Source organism: Lithobates pipiens, unplaced genomic scaffold, assembly GCF_037356315.1.
Source record: "Lithobates pipiens isolate NorthernLeopardFrog02 unplaced genomic scaffold, aLitPip1_a1.2 Scaffold_22, whole genome shotgun sequence".
In the NCBI taxonomy this organism is placed as follows: domain Eukaryota; kingdom Metazoa; phylum Chordata; class Amphibia; order Anura; family Ranidae; genus Lithobates; species Lithobates pipiens.
In genome coordinates, this window is record NW_027507784.1 from 261,704,020 (window position 1) to 261,716,795 (window position 12,776).

At 41.9% G+C, this 12,776-nt stretch overlaps 1 protein-coding gene across 3 annotated transcripts in view; it reads right to left on the reverse strand.

Annotated features, from left to right (window-relative positions):
• LOC143924618 (ras-related C3 botulinum toxin substrate 1-like) overlaps positions 1–12,776 on the reverse strand; it is a 100,687-nt gene that overhangs the window by 46,443 nt on the left and 41,468 nt on the right. For all 3 annotated transcript variants that reach the window (XR_013261897.1, XM_077449015.1, XM_077449014.1), the window contains exons 3-5: positions 6,117–6,234; positions 3,154–3,216; positions 593–752 (exon numbers count right to left, since the gene is read on the reverse strand). Coding sequence is in view for 2 of the 3 variants with exons in the window: in XM_077449015.1 (XP_077305141.1) it covers positions 593–752; positions 3,154–3,216; positions 6,117–6,234 (341 nt within the window). In the remaining variant the exon portion in view is untranslated. The remainder of the gene's footprint in view (positions 1–592; positions 753–3,153; positions 3,217–6,116; positions 6,235–12,776) is intronic.

Sequence of the window (12,776 nt, forward strand, 5' to 3'; positions counted from 1 at the left end):
ACATTTTTCAGCTGTAAAAACGCTCTAACACTGATAAACATCGATAAACGCTTAAAAACGTCCCTCACCAGTGTTTTTTTATGTTTTTGATCAATCTTTAAAAAAAAACGCTAAAACGCTAACATGGAAAAACGCGAATAAATGCTAAAAAAACGATAAAACGTTGAAAAAGTTGAAAAACTCGCTGCACAGCTACTGCCATTTTTATAAAGTTATTATAACGTCCAGTGTGCATGAGGCCTTATAATAAGTCCCGGAGCAAACCGATAAAAACAATTGAAAAACGTGCAGCCATGAGCTTGTTTTCTTGTACCAGACATGCCTGAGGAGGCAAACTAGTTAAAGCACAATGCCACATATGAAATCTGAATATTTATAGAAAATTGTCAGGCTGAACTTAAGGAAGTGAAAAGCTGTCTTTGTTCGTTCTTTAACAGGAGGTATTATAAAACTTGTTCCTGGCCTGATGTTACATGACAAATTCACTGAATGAATTTTAGGATGAACTCAAGTCATTATTTTAATATGCTGGAAAACCTGTTTCACACATTATAAATATTTCAACAGAAAAAAAAAAAAACACACAACATACCAATCTCTTTTGCCATGGCAAGTCCTTGAGGAAACGTAATGGGTGCAAGATTATCCACTTTCAGTTTTGCAATTGTGTTTTTATCATCTCTCAAATCAAATTGTGTACCCACAAGGATTATAGGAGTGTCGGGGCAGTGGTGTTGGACTTCTGTGTACCACTATTTAAAAATACACAAAGTAAAGTTATAATTAAATTAAAGATTTAGTAAGGTTCCTCCAACCCACAGCTTAAAAATAAAACAACAAACTTTCTTCCTTATTGAAAAAGAAAACCAGCGCCACAGGGTCTAGTTGGGAAATGGGATGCATTGAGTCACAATGAGGAAACAGATCACAGCCACAAAATTTTTGGTGAACCAAAAAATTATGGGAGAACAGAGAAAAAGCAGCGCTGGTCCTCTAAATTAATAAAGAAGTAAGAAGAAAAACTGCGCTCCAAAGCAAATATCTAAATAAAAAGTTGCAATAAAAAACAAAAAATATCCATATGGTGTCAACAAATACAAAAAACATAAATTGCGCTAATTATTGTGACCACTCTAAATCCCAAGGGACAAAAAACAGAGTGAGAAAAAATAAATTCATAGGTGTACATATAAAATCAAAATATATAAAAAGTGAATTATATAAAGTCCATCAGCAGTCCAAATCAACAGACTAAAAATGATGTAAATAAAAGTCCACCAGTATCCAAACGGAAAAAAGTCTGAAGTTTTGAATGGAGAACCTTCACTAAAGCTTGTAGTAAGAAAGGAGGTGGAAGACGAGATGAGGATAAGTCAAAATGTTGAATGCCCTTACCACACACAATGGACCCTCTATGAAGTGAGGTCTAAAGAGCAGGCAGATACAACTCTCTGCACAGGTATATTGGTTATCCAATCTGCTCGCCAAGCTCATCCGCATCCGGAGATCAGCAGTACAGGAAGCCAAAATTCCACTCAGTCACAGCCACTCCCTTGATTGATATAGACAGCAGCAGATTGAATTTGGCAAGCCCTTTTATTGATTGCAGGCTTGCAAAATTCAGTCTGCTGCTGTCTATATCAATCAAGCGAGTGGCTGTCCTAAGTGGAATTTTGATCTCCGGATGAGCTTAGCGAGCAAATTGGATAACCAATATAACTGTGCAGAGAGTTGTATCTGCCTGAGCTTTAGACCTCGCTTCATAGGGGGTCCATCGTGTCTGGTAAGGGCATTCAACATTTTGACCTATCCCCATCTCGTCTTCCACCTCCTTTCTTACTACAAGCTTTGGTGAAGGTTCTCCATTCAAAACTTCAGACTTTTTTCCGTTTGGATACTGGTGGACTTTTATTTATATAATTTTTAGTCTGTTGATTTGGACTGCTGTGAACTTTATATAATTCACTTTTTATATATTTTAATGTTATGATGTGTTTCTTTTATATGTACACATATGAATTTATTTTTTCTCTGTTTTTTGTCACTTGGGATTTAGAGTGGTCACAATAATTAGAGCAATTTATGTTTTTTGTATTTGTCCTCTAAATTAAACCTTTAAATTAGTGAAAATATATATGTATATAAATCAATTGACAATAAATATATCCTATGTGTTAAACAAATCAATATATATATATATATACCATAAGTGTAGAAATATATTACATACAAACAAACCAATATTGTGATGCACTAATGTGCAAATATGTACAGTAAAACCTTGGTTTGAGAGTGTTTTGCAAGACAAGCAAATTTTTTAAATAAATTTTGACTTGATATACAAGCGATGTCTTGATATACAAGTTGCGTCATGTCACAACTGAATATAAAAGAGAAGAGAGGCGCCTCTAATTATAGCAGTATGGTTACATTTAATGAAGTTACAACGTTTAGCAACATATTGCTACACTTAGAGGCGCCTCTCCTCTTTTATACTCTGTAGCTCCTGATGGATTTTGCTTCTAATCCCCTTGTGGAGGCTTCCATTTGTGGATGGACATTTTAAGGTTACACAACGTATCTGTTTATAAAGCCTTTTAAACTGAAGGACTTATGAATAAATGGTTGTGGAACGAATCATTTGAGTTTCCGTTATTTCTTATGGGGAAATTTGCTTTGATATACAAGTGCTTTGGAATACAAGCATGTTCTGGAACGAATTATGCTTGCAATCCAAAGTTTTAAACCCCATACACACTATCAGAATTTCTGCTGATTTTTCCTTCAGATTTACCAAAACCATATAGTTGAAAAGCCTGCCTGATTGCATACAAATTGAAAATTTTAAGGTTTGACCTCATATTATATGGTTTTGGTAAATCTGAAGGAAAAACTCAGCAGAAACACTGATTGTGTATATGGGGCTTAACTGTATCAATAAAGTGCAGTGTTCTTCTTTATTGTCTTTATAGACAAATTGGTTTAGGACTAACAAAATGACCCAGGTCAGGGCAGATGTCAGGCAAGCAGGCTAAACACTGGTGTCTATGGTTCCAAAATATCTCCATTTAAGACAATGTACTATTTACCATATAAAACATCCTTACATTCCTGTAGTGTGGAAAACTCCAGGAAAAAAAGCATCAAGTTTACCTTTTCACGGACATTCTCAAATGAAGCTGGGTTCACAATTGAAAAGCAAACTAGGAACACGTCCTAAAAAGATAAAAGGCAGATGGAATATTAACAAGTCTTTCAAAAATATTCTTTGATTATACTGCAAAAAATAGATCTCGTAGGAGGAAAAAAAAATAATTGTAAACGTAGGACATGGAGACTGAATTACCAGTTCCTCTATTTTTCCCCTTACCAGGGCGTTTTAGATTGCAGATCTAAAGGGACAAGAAAAGCATTAATTGTGCTTTGCAAGCAAGGCAATAAGCTCTGCAAATTGCAACCCACACCGTCAGAAGGTGGCACACATCGACGGACGAACAAATTGCAATTCCCTTTGCTAGCAGCAGGTATTAGACCCCGTTCAAACCGGGGCAACTTGTCATGTAATTTTACAGTTCCATATCACATGACAAGTTGCACCCTATTGTCAGCATTGGAACCGTTCAAATCGGTGCAACTCTTTGCGTTACCGCACTGATTTGAAAAAAAGGTTCCTGCACTATTTTATGTGATTTCAGGAGCGACTTGCTTAGACATCTGTGCATGAAGTTGCACAGATGTCAGGCAAGTCACACCTAAAATCGAACTGACCTGCGGCTTTAAAACCGTGCTACTTCAAGTGAAGTAGCACAAATTCAAAGTCGCATTTAGTGTGAACCAGGGCTAAATGAACTCACCGAAACATTGGAAGCTTGGGGGGTCGGACTAAAATCCTAGTAAGAAACACTCAGATTCAAAAGCAGATTTTAGTGCTTCAAATTATCTAAGCTCCCTTTTTTTGGGAGACAGATACATTTAGGAAATGTTTTCAGAAAGGCCTTTTGCACAAACATCGTTAAAAGGGAAAAACAAAATCATTAAAAGGGAAAGAAGCAATAAATTCTGCTTTGTAAAGAGAGAAACAGTCCTTGCAATAAAACCTTATTCTGGTCCAGTTGATAAAAAGTTCCCTTTGCAGTAACGAAGGTTTTGCATTGAAATCAATAGGACACGATCTTGCATTGATGTCAATAGGATGCCATTTTTCATTGAAGTCAATAGGGGGGCATTTTTGCATTGAAGTCAATAAGGGGTGTTTTTGCATTGAAGTCAATGGGATGGGATTTTGTATTTAACCACTTCCCACCCGGCCAATGCATATATACGGCCGGGTGGGAGCCGTCTACTCCTGATAGGACGTTCAGGAACGTCATTCAGGAGTAGCGGGATCGCGCGCGCGCCCGCGCAGCGGCGCGATCCCGATGTGCTCGTGTCACCCGGACACGGCACATCTCAGATCGGCAGGAGGGCTCTGTGATTGGCCCTCCTGATCACATGACGGCCGTGTCCAATCACGGCCGTCATGTGATGTAAACAAACAGCCGGTTGCTAGGCAATCGGCTCTCCTCTCCTCATACGGAAGTCACCGCTGAGGAGAGGAGAGCAGAACGCTGCAGCCGGCTGATGATCAGTGAGTATGGGCTGCTTTTTACAGCTTTTTACTCACTGATCATCAGTGTAGTGTAAACACACAACACACCACACAGTACAAACACAGTCCCCACATATGTCCCCAAAACACACATGTCCCCAAAACATACATGTCCCCAAATAATAAAAACACATGTCCCTAATAATAAAAACATGTCCCCCACATATGTCCCACTAAAATCACATGTCCCAATGATTATCTGCACACATATGTACGTGATCACCTGCACACATATGTACATGATCATTTGCGTACATATGTCCGTGATCACACAAACCAATTATTATACACTTAACGGAATTTTTTTTACCAAAAACATGTAGCAGAATACATTTTGGCTTAAATTTATGACAAAATTTGATTTTATTGGATTTCTTTTCAAATAGAAAAAAGAAAATATATTTTTTTTCCAAATTTCCGCTATTTTTGCGCTTATATCGCAAAAAAAAAAAACGGAGTCGTGAATAAATAACACCAAAATAAAGCTCTATTTGTGCGAACAAAATGATAACAATTTCATTTGGGTACAGTGTAGCATGACCGCGCAATTGTCACTGAAAGCGCTAGAGCGCTGAAAGCTGAAAATTGGGCTGGGAAGGAAGGGGGTGAAAGTGCCCTGTATTGTAGTGGTTAAGTCAATGGGACGCGATTTTGCATTGCACTCAATAGGGGGGCATTTTTGCATTGAAGTCAATGGGATGCAATTTTGCATTGAAGTCAATGGGATGCAATTTTGCATTGAAGTCAATAAGGGGTAATTACACATTTAAGTCAATGGAATACGATTTTGCATTGATGTCTCTGGGACGCAACTTTGCATTGAAGTCATTGGGATGCAGCATGCCATTATCGGCACCTTTTTTTTTTCTGTTGGCTAAACGCCGTTAACCCTATTTTTGGGACGATCATTTTCAGCGGCCGATATATCTGTACATCACTAACATTACCTTAAACACTCCTAAAACTGCTGAGGAAAAACAAAAGGCAGGTGCTAGCCCACATATGAAAAAGGTTGCTCGACATTACGTCTGCAGTATGACAAAGAAGGGCATGGAAGAGGGCAGAAAGCCTTCTGGGCTGTGACAGCACTTATAACAACTAATGTTACAGTGGCTACTTAACCACTGTGGGCCGCATCAAATATATTGCTTGTATGCCTCTTTAGGGCTGGGTTCACACTTATGCAAATTGGATGCAGGTTCACCCTCATCCAATTTGCATGACAGGAAACTGTGACGGCCCTCAGTGGAGCCGGTTCACACATCTCTGGGGCGGCTGTGAAGCGGATTGCACAGGAGTCCTGTGCATCTTTGGCTCTGTTTCATGTCCACATGTAGAATTGCATTTAATTATAATTTAATTAATTACATTCAACCCAGAACAATCTGACCCAGAGGACATTACATAAACTCTGTGCTTTCAAACATTCTCACATAGCTGTACAAAGGAGCAAAGCGTGGATCCTTACCGTCTGAGGATAAGACAATGGGCGCAGTCTATCGTAATCTTCTTGTCCAGCTGTATCCCACAAGCCCAAGTTAACCGGTTTTCCATCAACCATAACATTGGCAGAGTAGTGGTCAAATCTGAATTTGGAATGTAAATTTATATATTCACAATAGGTTTAAACATTTCAAGAAAATCACAATAAAAAGTCAGTGAATAGCTGCTGAGAAAAAAACATCACACACAAAAACAGGATCCCCCAGAAAGTCTTTCTTGGAAGATCTTCAAGCCATAACACTAAGGCCCCTTTCACACTGACGATCCGTTCAGGCCCGCCTGTCAGTTTTTCAGGCGGACCTGAACGGGTGCTCCATAGAGGTCTATGGAGCGTCGGATGTCAGCGGTGATATGTCCGCTGACATCCGACCCGCTCCGATCCGAAAAAGTGTGACGGAGGAAAAAGCTATTTTTCCATCCGTCTGCGGATCGGATCGGGTGACGACGGGCACTGCGGTCCGTCATCATCCGATCTCCCATAGGGGAGAGCGGCGCTGTGACAGGTCCGTCCCTGCGCAGTGTGCAGAGACGGAGCTGTCATCTCCCTGCTCAGCGGGGATCGGCGGAGTGATCCCCGCTGAGCAAACGGATATCCACGGGGCGGATCAGAACTGATCCGCCCCGTGTGAAAGGACCCTAACATACTTCCTTTAAAGGAGAAGTACAGCGAAAGCTTGGTTGGCTATACTTCTCATGGTGATCACATTTGCACTTCTGTGCCCTGTTTTCGACCTCTGAAGCCTGCTGTCGGCTAAAATCACAGAGCCACTGAGAGCCTGGACCAGATGCTCCCATCCTCTCCCCAGTCCAGTGCTCCAGTGAGCACGGGGAGGCAGAGCAGACAGAGGTGACTGACAGTCAGTGGGTCTCTGCTCATGGAGCTCTGAGAACAGAACGATCAGAGGTGTTTGAACGCTTGGTCCTCAGTCTAATGAAGCGTACACATGATCGGATTTCCTGATGGGAAATGTTGGATGTGAGCTTGTTGGCGGAAAGTCCGACCGTGTGTATGCTCCAGCGGACAAATGTTGGCTAGGATGTTCTCAAATTTTCCGCCAACAAATGTGTGTTGTCGGACTTTCCAATCGTGTGTACACAAGTTTAATGTACAAACACGCATGCTCGGAAGCAGAAGCGGTCAGTCTTTTAAACTTTCTAATGGAGAATTAACATTTGCGATGTGGCAAATTATAAAATCTTCAAAAGCAGAGCAAAATTCTCTTCTTCTTTAACCACTACAGCCCCGGACCAATAAACACCTTAAGGACCAGAGGTCTTTTTCCAATTTCGCACTGCGCTGCTTTAACTGGTAATTGCGCGGTCATGCAATATTGCACCCAAACTAAATTTGCGTCCTTTTCTTCCCACAAATAGAGCTTTCTTTTGATGGTATTTGATTGCCTCTGCGATTTTTATTTTTTGCGATATAAATGGAAAAAGAGCGAAAATTTTGAAAAAAAAAAGATATTTTCTTCTTTTTGTTATAAGAAAAATCGAATAAACTAAATTTTAGTCATACATTGAGGGCAAAATGTATTCAGCCACATGTCTTTAGTAAAAAAAATGTCAATAAGCGTATATTTTTTGGTTTGCGCAAAAGTTATAGTGTCTACAAACTAGAGTACATTTTCTGGAATTTACACAGCTTTTAATTTATGACTGCCTATCTCATTTCTTGAGGTGCTAAAATGGCAGGGCAGTACAAACCCCCCCCCCAAATGACCCCATTTTGGAAAGTAGACACCCCAAGGAAATTGCTGATGGGTATGTTGAGCCCATTAAATATTTATTTTTTTTGTCCTAAGGGATTGAATAATGACAAAAAAAAAAAAATTTACAAAAAGTTGTCACTAAATGATATATTTCTCACACGTGCCATGGTTATATGTGGAATTGCACCCCAAAATATATTCCGCTACTTCTCCCGAGTATGGGGATACCACATGTGTGGGACTTTTTGGAAGTCTAGTTGCGCACGGCACCCCGAAAACCAATCACCACCTTCAGGATTTCTAAGGGTGCAAATTTTTGATTTCACTCCTCACTACCTATCGCAGTTTCGAAGGCCATAAAATGCCAAAATAGCAGAAATCCCCCCAAAATGACCCCATTTTGGAAAGTAGACACCCCAAGCTATTTACTGAGAGGCATGTTGAGTCCATGGAATATTTTATATTTTGCCACAAGTTGCGGGAATATTACAAACTTTTTTTTTTTTTGCACAAAGTTGTCACTAAATGATATATTGCTCACACATGCTATGGGCATAAGTCAAATTACACCCCAAAATAAATTCTGCTGCTTCTCCCGAGTACGGGGATACCACATGCGGGGGACTTTTTGGGAGCCTAGCCACGTACGGGACCCCGAAAACCAAGCACTGCCTTCCGGATTTAAATATAAAATGCTACCAAAAAAACTGTTAGCGATCGCAGGGATCAGGCCTGACTCTGCGATCGCTGCAGTTATGTGTTTAGTGTTTTGTAAGTGACAGTGATCGATCGATACTGCACTTGGGTGGGCTGGGCAGAGGGGCAAAACGCAGGTGCCAGCAGGTATCTGGGCTGATCCCGCTAACAATGCGTTTTTTTGGAACCCTGAACTGCTGGGGACGCTAGTATAGATCTGATCAGATCAGATATTGATATGTTCAGAGTCTATACCACTACGGGAGGTTTATGCTTTGCGTGTGGGTGTTAGCAGTACTGGCACTAACCTAGCGCTGCCTGGGGCGACGCAGACCCTGACCCTAAAACCTAATTGATATCACCCGCTGGGTGATCAGGGGGTTAAACCTTTATTGGGTAATAAATGGTGGGTGCCCTGATGCTATAAAAAGAAAACTAACCAGAGTCACCCGTAACACTTATACGGTGATCAGTGGTGAAAGGGTTAACTAGGGGCAATCAGGGGGTTCAAATTTTTATTAGGTAGTATATGGGGGTCCCTGGCGCTATATAAAAACCTGATGGGGAACCTAAATAACTAACTGGCTAACCAGCGTCACCAGTGACACTTATACTGTGATCGCTGGTGAAAGGGTTAACTAGCTGCAATCAGGGGGTTAAAACCATTATTGGGTAGTATATGGGGGTACCTAACGCTATAAAAACCTGGCAGTGAACCTAAAAAAATAACTAGCTACCTAACGACACTAGTGACACTAATGCAGCGATCAGAAAAATGATCGCTTAGTGACACTGGCAAAAGGGGGTGAAAGGGTTAACTAGGGGCAATCAGGGGGTTAAAACCATTATTGGGTAGTATATCGGGGTACCTAGCGCTATAAAAACCTGGCGGTGAACCTAAAAAAAAAACTAGCTACCTAGCGACACTAGCGACACTGATGCAGCGATCAGAAAAATGATCGCTTAGTGACACTGGCAAAAGGGGGTGAAAGGGTTAACTAGGGGCAATCAGGGGGTTAAAACCATTATTGGGTAGTATATCGGTGTACCTAGCGATATAAAAACCTGGCGGTGAACCTAAAAAAATAACTAGCTACCTAGCGACACTAGCGACACTGATGCAGCGATCAGAAAAATGATCGCTTAGTGACACTGGCAAAAGGGGGTGAAAGGGTTAACTAGGGGCAATCAGGGGGTTAAAACCATTATTGGGTAGTATATCGGGGTACCTAGTGATATAAAAACCTGGCGGTGAACCTAAAAAAATAACTAGCTACCTAGCGACAGTAGCGACACTGATGCAGCGATCAGAAAAGTGATCGCTTAGTGACACTGGCAAAAGGGGGTGAAAGGGTTAACTAGGGGCAATCAGGGGGTTAAAACCATTATTGGGTAGTATATCGGGGTACCTAGCGATATAAAAACCTTGCGGTGAACCTAAAAAAGGGGGCGATCGGGGGGGGATCGGGGGGGGGGGGGGGTTTGTGTGCCTGTGTGTACCTACATGTCAGTGTAGTGTTGGTGCACACTTACTTTTAGTCTTCTCCTCGTAGTCCGGTCAAAAAGACCACCCCGAGGAGAATGACATCACTTCCTCCTTCCTGTGTAAACAATACACAGTGGGAGGAAGTTCGTCATTGGCCAGGAGCGATCCAGAGGGGGTGGCCAGAAACCAACGGCCATCCCCTCATCACGGATCGCTCCTGGAGGGAACCGGACCGCCGTATCCAGCGGTAGGGGGTCCGATCGGACCCCCCACCCGCTGGAAGACAGGCACGTACATCTACGTGCTTGTGCCTGCCTGTGCCATTGTGATGACGTACAATGGCAATACGGCGGTCCTTAAGTGGTTAAAGAGGAAGTAAACCCTGATGAGTTTACTTCCTCTTTCATTCCCTGCAAAGGTAAAGCATAATGGACTGCTATGCATTGCATAGTAGTCCATTATGTGTCACTTACCTGACACAGGAGCCAGCGAAGTTACCACTGTCCCCTGTCCCCGGCGCATCCATCTTTTCGTGGGTCTCGCTGCTCCGCCGCTGTCATTCGGCGTGCGCACGGGAGCCGCCACTTGCGGCATATCGCCGTTGACCGCGGCGCGCTCAGTGCGCCTGCGAGCATGCTCTGTAGACAGCAGTGCCTGTCTTTCGGCAAATATCTCCTAAACCGTGTAGGTTTAGGAGATATTTCTTGGACCTACAGGTAAGCCTTAATCTAGGCTTACCTGTAGGTCAAAGTCGGTTGTAAGGGTTTACAACCACTTTAATGGGATAATAATGAAGCTGCTTTGCTGGTGATACTGATGGAGTTATTGCAAACTAATTTTCAAAGGCTTTTTTTTTCTAGTGATATCAAGAATAATATTATTATTATTTTTTTTTCATTTGTGCATTAACCGCTTCAATACCAGGCACTTTCGCCCCTTTCTGCCAAGGACAATTTTCAGCTTTCGGCGCTGTCACACTTTGAATAACAATTGCGCAGTCATGTAACACTGTACCCAAGCAACATTTTTAAAATTTTCTTCCCACAAAAAGAGATTTCTTTTGGTGGTATTTGATCACCTCTGGGATTTTTATTTTTTTGATAAACAAACTAAAAAAGACCAACAGTTAAAAAAAAAAAAAAAGTTTTTCTTAGTCTTTGTCATAAAATTTTGTTTTCCCCTTCATTGACGGGCACTAATGAGGCAGCATTGATGGGCATCGATGAGTTGGCACTGATAAGGTGGTACTGATGGGCACTGATAGGCAGCACTAATATGCAGCACTGATGGGCACCAATAGGCAGCACTGATATACAGCACTGATGGGCAGTGACAGGTGGCTATGATGGGCACTGACAGGTGGCACTGACTGGCACTGTTAGGTGTTACTGATTGGCACTGACTGGTGGCACTGATGGGCAGCAATGATTATGAGGTACTGATGTGTTACTGCTGGGCAATGATTGACACTGTGGTGGGCTCTGATTGGCACTGTGGTGGGCAATTGAAGGCTTTTTTATTGGGGGAATGCTGGGCACTGATTGGTAACCTTTTTTGCACATCTGAGGGGGCTGTGCTGATAATCAATGTGCTGATTATCAGCACAGACCCCCCCCCCCCCCGACAGCGCAAATCAAGGAATGCCGTTTACTGCCACTTCCTGGTTCACGCTGTGATAAGCTGTGATTGGTTCACAGATGATCACATGGTAAGAAGCCTCTGACAGATCACCGCGCTGCTTGCCCCCCCAGGGGTGCGCGCCGGCATGTTATACTGCCCAGTCAGGATAACAGAACCACTTCCCGGCCGTCATTCTGCTATAGGCTGGGTCGGGAAGTGGTTAAAAAAAAAAAATAATTAGACATGCTATCTGCCAATAGAACTTAACCAAAAAGTGAATTCTATGCATCCAAAAATATAGAAAATATATCAAATCAAATCATTATTCAACTAAAAAATAATGTCAAAGCAATAACTCAAAGGCCAATAATAAATAACACGTTATCCTCCTCCAATTCTGTAACATGTCTGGCGGCCATTGAGAACGAACTGAAAAGCACAAAATGAAAAATGTGAAAAGAAAAGTGCGAATCAACACTCACCAAACTTCTACTAAATTAAATTAGCAGAAGGAGCTCAAAGGGTGGCGTTAAAGAGGTGAAAAACCAAGTAGTACGTCTAGTACGTCACTACGTTCGTAATTGTTGGCCAACATTTGTGTAACCATGTGTATGCAAAACAGGTTTGAGCCAACACCCTACGAACAAAATTCCACGGTTTTGTTGTCGGGAAAGTCAGATCGTGTGTACGGGGTTTTAGAGCAGGCGGTGAACAGATGCAGCAGTGGACAACTGCTTTCAAAACACACTGCAGTTGCGATCTGCAGTAAGTGTGCTCAAATGCAGGTCGCAAACACAGTGTTTGCCTGCACTGGATCTCATGGTACAGAAGTACCATGCAATGCGGTTGCAGTGAGTTTCCAAATGTAGTACATGAACTACTATGTGATTCAAATGCAGTGTGATTTCAGACCATTTTTTTTTTCATGGGCTGAAATCGCACTGTACAAGAATCGCATAGGAATGCACAGCGAGTTTCTGTGCAATTCCCAGTGTGAACTTCATCAGGGCAAGGACTGGACTGGAGCTGTGCTTTGTAATACTGAAGTGGTACAGCCATTTTGGAATATCCTGCTGTTGAAAATAGTGACCTGTCAGAAACTTGGTCGGGT